General features: G+C 41.5%; 1 protein-coding gene across 2 annotated transcripts; it reads right to left on the bottom strand.

Moving 5' to 3' along the window:
- Positions 1–672: 672 nt before the first annotated feature.
- CCT2 (chaperonin containing TCP1 subunit 2) lies at positions 673–14995 on the bottom strand. 2 transcript variants are annotated; one of them, XM_086610864.1, is made up of 16 exons: positions 14904–14995; positions 13560–13634; positions 13022–13087; positions 12812–12923; positions 12381–12457; positions 10922–11034; positions 10171–10373; positions 9867–9967; positions 9653–9780; positions 7526–7629; positions 5643–5762; positions 4938–5066; positions 4740–4843; positions 2452–2551; positions 1621–1762; positions 673–954 (listed from the first exon to the last, which is right to left on the bottom strand). In XM_086610864.1, the coding sequence occupies exons 1-16, from the start codon at positions 14904–14906 to the stop codon at positions 924–926; spliced, it is 1608 nt and encodes a 535-aa protein (XP_086466990.1). In that variant the 5' UTR covers positions 14907–14995; the 3' UTR covers positions 673–923. The 2 variants fall into 2 exon arrangements, with proteins under 2 accessions (XP_086466990.1, XP_086466991.1); XM_086610865.1 differs by lacking the exon at positions 14904–14995 and adding an exon at positions 14216–14233.
- Positions 14996–15977: the final 982 nt, after the last annotated feature.

Here is a 15977-nt window from a genome sequence, read left to right as displayed (position 1 = left end):
CTCTCAGCCTGTCTTCATAGCAGAGGTGCTCCAGCCCTCGGATCATCTTTGTGGCCCTCCTCTGGACTCGTTCCAGCAGCTCCATGTCCTTCTTGTGCTGGGGACTCCAGAGCTGAACACTGTATTCCAGGTGGGGTCTCACGAGAGCTGAGTAGAGGGGCAGAAATCACTTCCCTCAACCTGCTGGCCACACTTCCTTTTGATATAGCCCAGGATACGATTTGCTTTCTGGGCTGCCAGCACACATTGCCGGCTCATGTTGAGCTTCTCATCCACCAGCACTCCCAAGTCCTTTTCCTCAGGGCTGCTCTCAATCCATTCTCCGCCCAGCCTGTACTTGTGCTTGGGATTGCCCCAACCAACGTGCAGGACCTTGCACTTGGCCTTAATACTCCAGTTTCACTAGAAAAGGGTAACATTTAACTTCAGAGCCTATTTGTAGGATCCCAACTCAAAACCTACACAGCCAGGATTGGAATAAACCGCTCACAATAAACACACCACCTCAATCCAAACCAGCAAGCTACGAGGGCTTGAGAGGATATCCTCAGCACTGGCTGCCTGGTCGCTGCTTGAAGCGTCCAAGGACTGAGGATGTGCTCTGCTGCTTTTTTAATGAAACTGCCCTTCTTGGTTCTACACAGAGACCAATACAACCTCGATGGATTTGAATTTATTTATTTCTGTGTATTTTGAAGTGGAACCTGGAGAGGAACAGAAGGAATAGGGTTGTATAAAACCTCTTCTTCCTCACAACATGTACAAACTGAAATAAGTTAGAACTAACTGAAGACAGTTACTTCATGCCATTGATGGAGATGCTCGTCTCAAGCTTCTGTTCCATAACCTCACAAAAATTAGATCATTAAAAAAAAATTACTAGGTGAGATCTGGTCCACACATCCTCAGGTACTGTAGAAAATTTAACAGGGGCGATGATCTGGGACACGTTTTCTGGTGGAAAAAAAAGAAAAAATATAATCAGAAAGCTCCCCCCGATGCTGATGTCCCCCAGCCTCCCCACCCACCCTTACTTTTCATTTTTAGTTGGTATTTTGTGCTTTATCTCACAGCACAGAAGGTAGCATCATTTCAACACTAACACACCACCTTTGACCACAATGAAAACCTCTGAATCACAAAATAGCACAAACTACCTGGTAGCAAGCACGCATGGGATAAACCTGCCTACAAGCAGAATTTCTTCCCAAACTTTCCAACAAGCGTTTTTGTTTTAGCTGCCAATTCCACTTCAGAAGCAGCAGTGCATTTAACTACAATTTCCCCCCCCCACCAAAAAAAAAGCAGCACATTCCCTTACATTTTGTTCAGCCACACTTGCAGATGCTTTAGTACTGTATATGGCACGTGAGTAGCAGGTGACCTAAGACTAACTAGGCATTGCTCAGGCACGCTCATTTAAGCGCACTGATGGCTCTAAAGGCCCGTTCATACTCCTAACGCAAAAAGAATCTTGGAACAGGAACATCAGCATGTCAGATATCAGTCTTCATGACAAATAAAGTATTTTTTAGAACAAGACTTTTCTACACAATTACTGTTTCACAGAAGATTACTCTACGCCACTGTAACTGACTAATGTGGACACTCAAATCGTACCTTGGTGCTGCTTTAATAATGTCATCTACACGAAGAATCATTTCTGCTGCTTCAGCTGCACTCAGCAAAACTTGTCTCTTGACTTGGAAACTTTCTGTTACTCCCAAAACTGCCATGTCTCCAATGATACCCTCTTTCATATCTAGAAGAAGAGAAACAGTAAGTTTGTTTGGGGTGGGTTTTTTTTTAACTTTTCTTTTTTTTTTAAAGGAAATTACAAGAAGCTGACAGTATGGCAACTTACCTGCTCAAATGAACCATACTGATGGTAAGGGAAGTATTAAATAAAGTCTGTCACTTCAAGGCTCCTGATTTAAGCCTAACATGTTTCATTTACACGAGAAAAATTAATGATGAAAAATTTATACACTGGGAAAAGGAGACAACATTCCAGCGGGACTCTCAGCACTATTTCCTTAGGTATGTCAACTTCGGAATTCTCAAAAGCTTGCCTTTTTTTTTTTTTTTTAAGTTGGGGGGTTGTGGGGGGGAGGGGTTGGGTTGGGTGGGTTCTTAATTTGTTTCTTTTTAAATCAGTGCCTTTCATTTTGAGCTTCATGTAACCATACTCAATATAAGTAAGGAAAGTGGTTTTACAGACGGAAACAATGCCCTTCAAAACCAAACATTTCACTCTAATTGTGAAACACCTGGTAGAATGACAAAAGAATGTAACATTGTATCCTATGTTCTAGCAAAGCAAACAGATATGGATGTATTCAGTTCTTCCAGCTGAATATATCAGTGAGAAACAGATGCAACCAAGTTCAGTGAGCCTAAGCCCCTTCCCAAACACCAATCCAGTAACAGAGGTAATATCAAGCCCCTTACCAAGCCCGTAAGTAGTCTTCCCTTCACTGTGAGCAGCTCTGAGCTGAGCAACCAAATCTGCACTGTCATAGCCAGCATTATCAGCTATTATTGTTGGGATCTATGGGGATAAACACAGGTTGTTTTTAATTAACACAGGGATTGATCCCTAGTAAGCATGAAACACACTTTGGTATTACTAATTTACTAATAAGGTTCAAGAAGAGAAAGGTTCAAAAACATAGCAGATGATCCGTTACAGTGATCAGAAGTTTGAGGGCAGGGAGCAAAAATCGAACTACCTTTCAAAGCTTTTTTTCTTAAAGCCTTGTTACGACAGTAGATGAGAGGACAGAAGCTCATTAGGAGATGTGTCATTTCACTTCACATGGACAGAAGGAAATCTGTCTCTTTGTTAACATTTCAGACTACAACTGGATAAATGGTTTCATTTTTAAGAACACAAGCTTATGGGTGAGCATTAAACACCAGATGATTCTGTTCTCTGTTTAAGTGACAGCAGTGCAAATTGCATGTGCTGACTGAATCACAGAATTAGGGTGGAAAAGACCTTTAAGATCATCAAGTCCAACCATTAACCTAACACTGGCAAGTCCACCACTAAACTATGTCCCTAAGCACCACATCTGCGTGTCTTTTACAAACCTCTAGGGATGGGTGACTCAACCAGCACTTGGTGACTCTTTCGGTGAAAAAATTTTTCCTAATACCCAATCTAAACCTCCCCTGGGAAAACCTAGGCTGTTTCCTCTTGTCCTAGCACTTGCTGCTCATGAGAAAAGACTGACACCTGCCTCAATACAACCTCCTTTCAGAGAGCTGTAGAGAGCAATAAGGTCCCCCCTCACCCTCCTTTTCTCCAGACTAAATAACTCCAGTTCCCTCAGTCTCTTCTCATAAGACTTGTGCTCTAGACCCTTCACCACCTTCCTTGCCCTTCTTTGGACACGCTCCAGCACCTCAATGTCTTTCTTGCAGTGAGGGGCCCAAAACCAAACACAGTATTTAAGTTGTGGCCTCACCAGCACCAAGTGCAGGGGCCAATCACTCCCCTAGTCTTGCTGGCCACACTATTTCTGATACAAGGACTATTTCTGAAGAGGTAATGCCAAGTCTTACCATGCTCTTTAATTTAATTTTCTTGTGAGAAATGTTTTCCTATGGTCCTCCATTTCTTAAGAAAAGCTTTCCCTAATATACAGGAAGGCAATTTTTCTCAAATTGACAATCTGTTAGGACAATAATATTCTAAAACATGTCTTGTGATATTTATTTTCCACTAAGATACAATCTCCAGTGCAAGTCTAGAAACTTCTAGATAATACTACAGTGCGAATACAATCAAATAGCATTAGTGTTGACAGAATAGAAGGGTTGCTCTTTTCTAAATCCGTTGTCAAATGAAATGAGACAATTTCCCCCTCTACTCTGCCCTGGTGAGGCCGCATCTGGAATGCGGTCAGTTCTGGAATGTCCAGTTCTGGGCCCCTCAGTTCAAGAAGGACAAGGAACTGCTTGAGAGAGTCCAGTGCAGGGCCACAAAGATGATTAAGGGAGTGGAGCATCTCCCTTATGAAGAAAGGCTGAGGGAGCTGGGTCTCTTTAGCTTGGAGAGAAGAAGACTGAGGGGGGACCTCATCAATGTTTATAAATATGTAAAGGGTGACTGTCATGAGGATGGAGCCAGGCTCTTCTCACTGGCATCTAATGATAGGACAAGGGGAAATGGATATAAGCTGGAACATAGGAGGTTCCGCTTAAACATGAGGAAGAACTTCTTCCCAGCAAGGGTAACAGAACACTGGAACAGGCTGCCTAGAGAGGTTGTGGAGTCTCCTTCTCTGGAGATGTTCAAAACCTGCCTGGACACGTTCTTGTGTGATCTGATCTAGGTGGTCCTGCTCCAGCAGGGGAATTGGACTAGATGATCCTTTGGGGTCCCTTCCAATCCCTAACATTCTGTGATTCTGTGAAATTTTTATGTGCTATTTCTGCTGCACTTTTAACCTTGCAGGTAAGAGAAGCAAGAACCAATTAGAAGAGGGCTAACATATGAACATTCAGCATTCTATAACATGCAGAATTATTAAAACACCAATACTTTTTTTTCCTCAGAGAAAACAGTAATTTCTTCCCCTTTTTTCATCCAAGATATGTGGCTAAATTTCACTTTTTTACTTTCAGAAAACCAAAACTTTGAAAGAAAAGCAACTATCTGATGTCAGAAGTTAGTAAACTTAGTGAAACTTTACACCTATTAATCCAGCAATCTGATTAAACAAACTCACCATTCGTAAAGCCTTAGCAAAGGACTCCATTGCAACAGACTCTTTGCCAGGTGTTCTGATGGCAAGTTCTGCAACAGCGTTAGCCATCAGCATCTCTGAACAACCTATTCATTGAAGACACACAGATGTTTTATATCCGAGTTCGACAGTAATACAAAATGTGTATCATGTACAATGTACAAAGAATCCAATACTCACCTCCACCATACACAGTTCTAGTGTCCTTCACGGTCTGCGCAAGAACACAGAGAGCATCGTGCAGAGACCTCTCTGCTTCATCTAGAATCTGCTGTGTTGCTCCACGCAAAACTATGGTGCAAGCTTCACCTAAAAAGTGCAAATGCGAGAAGAATAAAAAAACAAACCAAAGACACAAAAAGAGGCTATCACGAAGTATTGAAACGGTTTTGCTATTACTGTAGTCAAATTTTACATAGATCAATTTTGCAGCAAAAAGCAAGCATGATGACATTTCACAGGTAGAATCAAATGATGTACACTATGCTATTGCTTTTATCAATGAACTGCTTAACAACGCAGTATTTAATTTAATCAAAAATGAACGCTATCGCAAAACAATCCAGAAACTTACAGCACTGGCATTTACAGAACAAACTCTCAGGTTCTTGAAGGATGACAGGTTGCTACTTTTCTCGTCAATTTCATCTCTCAAAGTAGAAATTTTGGTTCCCATCTTTACAAATGTTTTGCGTATGTTACACGTAGATTGACAATTTCAACCATGAATATGTATCTTTAGAGGACTTTTATTGAAGTGCAAGGCTTTAATAAAACTGGTTACATGAATCATTACAAAATTCCTATGCCATCCTGGTAACCATACAGCGTTAGGAGAAGGTTAAAACCAATGTTACAACCCGCCACTAGTGGTAAAACACTTACCCATTGCCACTCCAGAGAAATGAATGAGTTTATCTTCCCCAATCATGACTTCTTCAATAAGCTTACAGCTTCCTAGTTTTACTAGCTCAGGGTGATCAAAGGTTGATGCAATTTCACCGCCTACAAATGTAAAATCACACGAAAGTCAAAGAGCTCACAATGACAGCATCCATTCAGGCAAGCTCTAAACAAGGGAGAGGGGGGGAAAAAAAAAGAAACAAACAATCGTCTTCATAATTGCCAAAAATAAATTGAAATCTGCAATACTGATAAGACAAATTTTTCCAATGTCAGCATATGGCACCAGAAACCTTCTATTGATGTTGACAAGTCCTTACAACACCAATATTTTCTTTTCACATCACTAGGACTACAGTATCTGTAATGCTTTTGAGTTCTGTCTGGATTAGAGACTAAATGTGGCTATTTACCAGTATTAAAATGTTGATTTGTTTACAGTTTCAGTAGCACTTACTGATAAAGTATTTATAAAATACTAAATCAAGTCTGTTATGTTTTTAAACTTGAGCTTGCAGCAGCATTCATTTTGCCTGCCTGATGATGGCTGAGAACGACTGGCCACCGCTCTCTGGAATCAGGAGTCTTGTGCCATGTTGCAGCAGCAATGTAGTGCACCATTCGTAAACAAACCAGACAAAACGCCTCTGAACAGAATATTGTTCTAGTACTTTGCTCTTTGCATTAGAAAGCCATTTACATGCATTCAATCCCAACGTATGCTCGGTTATCCCACGTAAGCTTGCAGCATTGCTGTAGCTGTAGCAGTACAAGGAAAGACAAGATTTGTAGTAGAGGTTTTTAGTGCTTACTAAAAGCTTGTCTATTTCTTCCAGCTATGCATACTATTTGATCCAGTGTGGTCTGATATGGTTCCCTTGCTCTGCCTACAAAATTTGCTTTGAATTTGTTCCAGAACACAAGCAACAGTTCTCTTAATCAAGCATTTGCCTGTGTCAACGTGTCTGCAGACAGTTATACACAACTGCTACTTCAGTTTTGCTAAGCTAAACAAAAGAGTATCTTTTCCCTTTTCCCAGCAAAGCAAGTTATCCATTCCCTCAATCACTTTCATAATCCATTTTTAATAATGTTTCAGTTAACTATCTCTAACTTCAGCAATGTGAATCATCTGCAGCATTCCAGATGTTTCATTTTCATTAGTTACTAAAGTCACATCTACACTAACCACTACTAAAAATATCCAGGTTGTTCAAGTTTCACTCCAAGTTGATGACTCAGGCCCACATTTTTAACTAAGGACAACTTCTCAGCCTTCTCTGTTATTACTGTCAAAAACCAGCCACTTATAACAAGATGGTATTAATTAACTTTTGGATTTATCATCTTATTCTTCCTATCACTAAGTTTCATCTTTTCTCTAGAAAACAAACATTTCAAAAGTTTATCAAGCAGGGACTTATTTTTTAAATATGAAAGAAAATTACTAACTGGCTAACTAATATTCCACAGTTAGCATTATGATCCTTTATTCACAGTTGCTAGATAAAAAAAAATAAATCATTATGCAGGGAGGATTCAGAATCAAACCAGACGTTTCACATGTGAAGTATAACATGCCAAAGACAGAAAATGAGTTATCTGCTTTTGAAAAAATACTGATAGTTACTTTGTTGATTTATCAACTGCTATATAATTTCAAAGTTTTTTATGGCTAATTTCATAGGGTCCTCCATATACATTTGTACTCAGGTACTACAAATAAAGCTTATTTGAAGTACTTTTCACATTTACAGATCTGCTTAGCAGTAAAAAGTACAAACTAGGTGATCAAGCATTAGCATTCACTAAAGATCAAACAAATAACGTGACCCTCCAAGTTTCATATAGGGAACTCTACATACCTGTAACAAGAGCCAGACGTTCTACACCAGCGAAGTCTGCGTGCTCAATAGCCATGACACCAGCAGCTCCAAAGAGCTGTTCAGGGTAGTTGTAGATCAGCTGTCTACAATTAAAACACAGGCATATCTTCTCATCACGTACGGAACAAACCTTTTAAATACCAGACTAACAAAGGACACCTGATTCTCAGTAGCATGGACATGGACAGATTTCTGAAAGCTACGAATGCAGTCAGCACGTGAGGCACCTGCCGCACACAGAATGTTACACCACAAATGCAGTGACAGGAAAACAGGCGTAGTTAAAAATAAATTTTTAAAAAATCAAACTGTTATAGTTCTTTGAAATACGTTTCCCCTGAAGACACATTACCAACACACAGGGTCCTATATGCTTTGAATTCTAAGTGCTTCGATTCTAAGTGCCTGCTGAGCACTTAACTGCCTATTCTAGCAGAGTGCACTAGAGTAACATTTGAAGTAACGTTTAATTCCTTCACCAATACAAAACACAAACAGTAGACAACTCTATGGGAACAATAAATGGCCAATCTTGTCACATACACAAACAGCAGACCACAGAGAAGAGTGTGCTCCCTTATTAATACGTATCTCACCCTCTCTAGAACAAAGTAGTCATCTAAAGCTGAACAGTCAACAGAGTGCTATGCCATATTATTTTTCCCCTCTCAAATTAGAGATTGAGCATTGCAGAGATTCAGCAGGAGCTGGGAGATGTCATTTGTCAAAAAAGACGCTTCTAATCTATCTTCAAAACAGACAGTCGGTGCTGCTGGGTATGCACAGAAAAGATTCTTCCAACTCTGCGCCCATACAGCCTTGACCTTTGCCAAGTATCTCTTCAGAGGTATTTACCTGGCCAACATTTAGAGTATCAGATGTGACGTGGAGCTGCAGTATGCCTATAAGCAGAAGTAAATCTTGTCAGGGAATAGATATGACTCCTGACTTTCAGATTTAACTGGAATACAACTAGCCTGGCTATAGTGACTGAGCTTCCTTAGGGCAAGCAACTACCTGTGTTACAAGCATACTGGGTAACTGTGATGCAATTAAGGATTTTTTCTGCATACCTCAAAGGATTCTTCCATCAGTTTGCTAACAGGACTCCTGACTCTAGAAGTGTATTTGCACCACGTCCACCAGACAGAATATTCACTTTGCCTTGCTTGCACACATTGTATGTGAAACAGACGTTTAACACCAATTTTGAAGGTAAGTTATAAGATGCACTCTGAAAGAGCAAATCTTTACTACCGTGGAAAACAGTGCTGCTCTTACAACTCTCATCCTTCGGTGTAGTAGTAGCTAATCAGCTTCCTAGTAGGCTACATAATGAGCTGAAACACCAGGTGTCAAGCTGCTTGTACGTATGGCAGTGTGTACAAATGCCAATTCAAATGAGAATTACTTAAAGGCAGAAGCACTTCTCTTATCATTAAATAACTGAATGGGTTTTTTTTTGCACTGACAGTTCAAAAGATAAGTTCACTGCTAACAAAAATAAGTAACTTAGATTGTGACATTTCTTACAAGCTGAATGAATCATTACATGGAAATGGTCATCTTTCACACTTTCAAAGACGCCGTAAAAGGCTCATGGTAGGGAGAAGAGAGGCCTCTCTCTGAAACACTCTTGAATTTGGAGCAGTACTCCAGCACCAGCGTTCTAATGTGGCATAAAATATAACTGGTCCAATCTGAACTAAAAGCATTCAGCAGCACAGACTCTTTCAGCACCAATTTCCCCCAAAAGGGAGAACATGGATGTGGACAATGCTGCTGGTATTCATAACAAAATAAATCTGTTGGCATAAAAGCATAGTAACATTGTTTGAACTGAACTTAAATATGGATCTCTGATTAAATAACATCAGTTCTTCCTCTTTAAAACAAAACAATAAAAGTAAAAAAAAGAAAAGAGAGGGGAACCATGGAGGGGAAGCACAAAAAACCAACATTAACCTCAGTGCAGTGAATCAATTATGTATTTGGCAAGATCACCTACTTCTACAGATACAGGCACAAATAACCGTTCTTCACACTCATACAATATTAAAACCTTGCTACTTTGTAACTCTCCCCTTTTTCCAAGAAAATACATACCTGTTAATAAAGCAGTTTATTCCATGCTTAAGTATACGTTCTACCTTCTCCTTCATTTTTTCTTTTTCTGCCTGTTCTATTTCTGCTACTTTTGCTGTAGAGTCCACTCTAACGCGAGAGCCAAAAATCTAAATCAAAGAAAACAAAGAGTTCAGTCCAAAAATGAATTCCACTTACAAAAACACTGTTTCACAGCAGTAGTTCTGTAACATACCTTAATTTTGTCTGTATCCATACCAGTGTTTGCAATAAGAATCTTTGCATTTTCAATTCTTTTTGGCTGATTTACACCAATCTTCTTGTCAAGCAAAAAGCCTGTATTAACAGAAATGTCTTGTAAGACTTCAAATTAGAAAAGGAGAACAACTGCTTTAAATTATTACAAAAAATCCCTCATATTTATTATTCAATTTAATAATAACATAGCAGTGTTTCCCAGAACAAGTTTGTAGAGAGATGTGTAACATTCAGTATCTTCATTTCTCAAGCACACGTACAGCCAACATACAAAGACCTACCTTCATCTAAGTAGGAATCAGCCAAACTGCCACCAAGTTTCTTAATGACGTGGATGGCCTCCAAATTACCAGAACCTTTCAATCTAAGAACCGCTTCTACAGCTAGCTTGACAAAGTGATCTTTGTGATGAGTAAGTAATTTTGATGAAAGAGTTGTTCCCGCAATGTTCATCAAGTCTTCACGGAACTTCACTTCATCATCACTAAAATAAAGTCAGTATGGTTAAAGTGGAAAGTCCGAAAGCCTTAACTATCATTAACCTCTCACTGCGAGTCTCTCCCTGCTTCTTCTAGCCTGCATCTATGTGTGTGCCGTGTTCCACTTTGAGAAATGCTACACAGAACCCATCCAGTGTCCCAGAATACAACCTCCTATTTGAAATACAAGTTCAACTAGGAGAACGTTTGCATTCAGCTTTAGAAAGCCGGTGCTCTCCAAGTGTCGGGTAAAGAAAACAGTCACATTCAAAATCAGGGTATGAAATCTGAAATAACAACTCAGATTTTTGTTCTAAGGAGAAAATTATTGCTTGTATTTTGTTTCTGCACATCGTAAGTCATTTTATATAATTCCATAAAGCTTCTGTAGTTCATCTAAAAAAAAGCAGGTTTTTTTTCCTGTTAAAATTCATGAATTCAGCCTTTACACTACTTAAAAGAGAGCAAAGAACTTCCCAACGGTATATAACTCTCACTGATGTTTTAATCTTAACTGGTTTATGAAGAGTTACAGCAAATGTACGTTACTAACCCATGATCCACAGCTGCTTTCAAAAGTGCCTCTCTTGAAGCTTTTGTGGCTGCTCTCCAGCCTGCAATGATGGTCTGAGGATGAATCTTCTTTGAAATCAGTAATTCTGCTTCCTATTTAAATGAAATTAATAATTATAATTAATAATTAATAATTAGGTTTTTTTTTCCCTCCCAAGGCACATTTACACTAAGTAGTTCCAAGTAACCAGAAAATTCTGAAGATCAGTAAAAGCCAGAGAGCTACAACAATGAAATTAAAAACCCTACTGGCATTCTTTTTCCAATCTAGGCAAGTATGATCTGCCCTTGAAACATCACCACGAAATTTTGATTAATGGGGGAAAAAAAAACCTAACCCCAATATGAACAGCAACTAGACATATTGGAGAGAGGCTTTTTACAAGGGCATGTAGTGACAGGACAAGGGGCAATGGCTTTAAACTGAAAGAGGGGAGATTTAGATTACATATAAGGAAGACATTTTTCACTCAGGGTGGTGAGGCACTGGAACAGGTTGCCCAGAGAAGTCGTGGCTGCCCCATCCCTGGAAGTGTTTAAGGCCAGGCTGGATGAGGCTTTGGGTAACCTGGTGTAGTGGAGGGTTTCCCTGCCCATGGCAGGGGGGTTGGAACTAGATGATCTTTGAGATCCCTTCCAACTCTAGCCATTCTATGATTCTATATACTTCAAAATAGCAATCTTTCACTTCATGTTTGAGACCAGTTTCCTATTTACCTACAGTTGCAACTTAAAGTGCAGTTGGGGGAAAAAAAAAAAAAAAAAATCTTCAAACTCCCTTTTCGCGAGGAACTCAGCAAGCTGATGGTTCATTTCTCACATGCTTTTGATCAGTTCCTGGATTTGAGACGATTACATTTACTGGCAGAGCTCTGCTACCAAGAATTCCTCACTTTCTGAAGTATCTTTCATAGTAATTCCAGATTTAGAGTTTGACAGCATAAACTTTTATGAAAACATAAAAACCATGCAGAGTTTAAACGAACAGTACGAATTCAGGTCTTGTGCACACCAGAACAGAATTTAACGTCTTTTTTTTTCTCCTCATTAATGTTACAGAGAAGAACTTCAGAGGACTGAACCTCACAACTAAGCAGTGTTGCATGCTGCCCAGTGCAACATCCAGGAAGCAACCTGTGAGACCGATACTTCTCTGTTGCCCTTGCATGATGAAGTAAGAGAATATAATTTACTAAACCACACCAAACTAAAATACTTTTGAATTTATAAATGATAAAACAAGGAATATAGTCTAAAACAATAGTTAAAAAATTTCATGACACAAAACCTAAGGGTTTTTTTTTCCTATCAATTTCAACAGCAAAAGAGTAAGGTATTCCTAGACTTTGGGAGCCCCCATCAAATAACACATCTCCTACTGACATCACAGGAGAACAGATACACTACAGATACACATCTGAAAAACAGTAATACGTCACCCTCAGTAATTCAGCGGCCAATACTGTAACAGATGTAGTTCCATCACCAACTTCATCGTCTTGAACCTTTGACATATCTAAAGGAGGATAACATTATATTAATGTTTTGATTCAAAACGCAATGCTCACCAGTACCAGCCTTATATACAATTATTTTTATCTCATATTAGTTTGGAGGGAAAAAAAAAAAGAGGAGACAAGGAGACACCAGAACAGTTTTGCAAGGGCAGCATATATCTTGATTTTGCTTTTGCAGAGTTCCACAACCCTTGCAACACCTTTGCTTCCTTACTTCAGGAATTATTCTCCCCTTTCCTTCAATTTTTCACGTTATTTGAAGAATACTTTTCTAAGAATAAACGAAAACTACATGATACAGTTACAAATAAAGAAATGCCAGGTACTGCAGTGACAAGCTGTTAAAAACTCACCAACCAAGACCTTGGCAGCTGGGTTGTCAACTCCAATAGCTTTCAGGATGGTTGCACCATCATTGGTCACGGTTACAGTGCTATCTCTCCCAGTACTTAGAAGAATCTTGTCCTACAAGACGCAAGGTTTAGAATACTGCTTGAAAACGTACTGTAACTATTAAAACTAAATTAAGGGGTATCATCACTGAGACACTGCAGCTGTCTTACCATGCCTTTAGGCCCCAGTGTGCTCTTGACCAGGTCACCAATAGCAATGGCACCAACAAAGGATGACTGAAACGAAAGCAAATATACCTTAGAGAATGATTTCTGCTTTAATACAAGAATTATATGCTAGCCCACAATTTCCAAGAGGACATCTTAACCAACCCCTTCCATAACCACACTTCTTTCAGCAGTCTGGGTCCAAGTTTCTTAACTGCTACATTTTGATAACCAGATCAAATATACTTAATTCTCACAGAAACCATAAAAACCTGTCTCATGGCCAAAAGAAATGCCTTCCGATAAACATCAATTTTCCAAGCTAAGATACAGTTACCTAGTTTTTGAACAATTATGAGGAGTTTCTCTAATTGTTAGTATAAATAACACTTCTACCTTCTGCTCAGACATGCAACAAGAAAAATCAGTATGAGACAGATGAAGTTCCACATCACCATAAACTTGACAGTACATTTAACAGTAGAAAAGACAAAGTTTAATAACCCCAAGTATTACCAGTTTCTTAGAGAATGAAACTTACCAATCGAGCTGTTTCAGCCTTTTCTTCATCTGCACCTGCCTTGAAAATGTTCACAGGCGCAAGGGAAATGGATGCCTAAAACAGAGTTAACATAACAATATTCCTTTAGCTTTAATAAAGCAATACATTTTAAAAACAAGTCCCCAGCATTAACAACCTAAACAACGTTTTTATTATTAAAATTATTTATTTCTATACCCCATTAGGTTTTGATAAAAGGGATATTCAAGATATATTTTTAAGAAAGAGTCAAGGTGAATTTATCTTGCAATCTCATAATCATGTGAAGAAATTACAAGATCGATTGCAATCTACCCCAAGAGACTGCATACCACATTCTCTGATAAGATCTATGAGCCTGAAGTACCCTACTTCATGGCAACGTCTGCGTTGCAGAGTTGCTGTTCTGTGTGGCTAACCATCAGATCCAAACAATCCAAAGATAGGTACGACCAGCAGAACCTAAAAAAAAAATCTCGTTTCAGAGCACGCTGGGGCTTTAATATTTGGACATGTGTTGAACCCTAATCTTTTTTTTTTTTTTGCTTTCCCATGCCAATTAATGGCATCGGTAATGAACACATGCTGTTAAAGACCTGCAAAGAACTCAAGGCCTTACAATGAATTAGGCTCAAATCCCAAAAGAAATGCATCACCCTCTTAACAGAGTTCCGTGATTTTTTCCTTTGTTACGTGATCAGGACACAGTTTTTCTACCAGCTTCGTGTCCATCCCATCACCTCTTTGACAATAAAAATCAAAAGGGTGCGGTAGGAGACGCCACACTGCGCGAGGGCAGCTCTGAGCAGGTCACCGCGAGCGGCCGCTCACGCCCGGGGACTCGGTGCCGCCTCCCCGGGTCTTCTTGAAGACGCAGGGAGGGACGAAGCGGCCTCCCGCCCGCCTCCATCATGTCAGCCACGCCGCGGGTGCCCGGCACGGGCGGGCCGAGACGACCTGCCCTGCGGGGAAGGGGGGACGAGGGGCCGGCAGCCGCCCGGTGTGTCCCCGCCGCGGGCTCTGATGGTGCCGCACAGCGGCGCGGCTCGCGCCTGACAGACCCTCCCCGCGCGCGCTCTAGAACCTTCCAGGCCCAGCGCGCCTCCCGCTCCCGCCCGCCCGCCCGCCGCGCGCGGGGCAGCGCGCGAGATCGCCCCCGCGCGAGCGAGCGCGGCCGCCGCCGCCGGACAAAGCGCGGGGCGAGGGGCGCGACCGCCGGGCCCTCGCGTGCGTGTCTCCGAGCAGCGCGGCGGCCGCCACCCCGCCCTGCCGTGTCCTGCCGTACCCCACCCTCCTCCCCGGTAACGGCGCCGCCGCACCGCGGGCAGCCGCACCGCCGCTCACCATGATGTCGGTGCTGCTGCCGCCGCCGCTGCTGCCCAGACCCCGCCAGCGGCCTCCTCCGCCACAGAACCAACGCACGGCTCCGCGAGACCCCACGGGCGCCTGGCGGATGTGACGCCAGATGAGCCGCCGCTTCCCGCGGCGCGCTGCGTTCTGGGAGCCGCAGTCCGTCCCTCAGGAGGAGGCGGTGCTCCGCTCCGGAACGCAATGGCAGGGGGGGCAGCCTTGGCCTGGGCGGGATATGGCGCCTCTGCGCGCCGGGCTGGGTTTTCGTACGGGCTGTACGCGGCGGGCACAGCTGTTGCGCGGGAACTCGCGCTTTTTTTAACGAGTTACGTGACTGGAAGGCCCCTTGGCTCTTCCCCCGCCCCATGTAACGCCGCTCTCCCGTGCGGCAGCACCTTTCTCCAAAGAGCTGCAATCCAGGCGCTTGCTTTCCACGGCGTTTCAGTACAATGGTATTTCTGCATCAGCAAAGGAACTTGCGGTTGGCTCGGTTTAATTTTATCGTGTTCCTGGACGTCAGTTCTCAGACCGGTCAAAAGCATTTTAAATTGCCATTCCTGGCCTCCAGTGCGCTTGCCAGACCATCTCAGGTCTCTGCTATTGTGTGATCCACACTGCCAATTAAAAGCAGTGAACAGCAGATAGCCTGGCACAATCCCACTCAATACACTCTTCATTTCAACATTAAAAACTTGGTAACTGTTCTCCTGGCAGTTTTGCAGGTGTCTGAGATCACATCCAAGCCTCGTTCTGTCACTGCTTTTCCTCCACACAAAAAAAAAAACCCAACACATTAGTTACCTGGTCATAGGAAAAAAAAAAAAGTGAATCGGTTTTCATGACTTGATCCTCAAGAAATAATTCCAGCTGGTATTCCTCTTCTTGCTGCCAGATACAAATCTATTTGACAATCTGCAAAGCTGATAATTCTAGATCCAAACTGGCTAACGACAGGTATCTATCCCAATGGAGATGGCAAAAAAGAACATGACTAGAACTATGGCCAAACTTTCACATATATTTCTGGTTTTAAGTATGTTGTTATCTAGTTAGCATTTTTCTTGAGCT

Source organism: Tauraco erythrolophus, chromosome 4 (assembly GCF_009769465.1).
Source record: "Tauraco erythrolophus isolate bTauEry1 chromosome 4, bTauEry1.pri, whole genome shotgun sequence".
Lineage (NCBI taxonomy): Eukaryota > Metazoa > Chordata > Aves > Musophagiformes > Musophagidae > Tauraco > Tauraco erythrolophus.
This window is presented reverse-complemented; position numbering and strand designations above follow the sequence as displayed.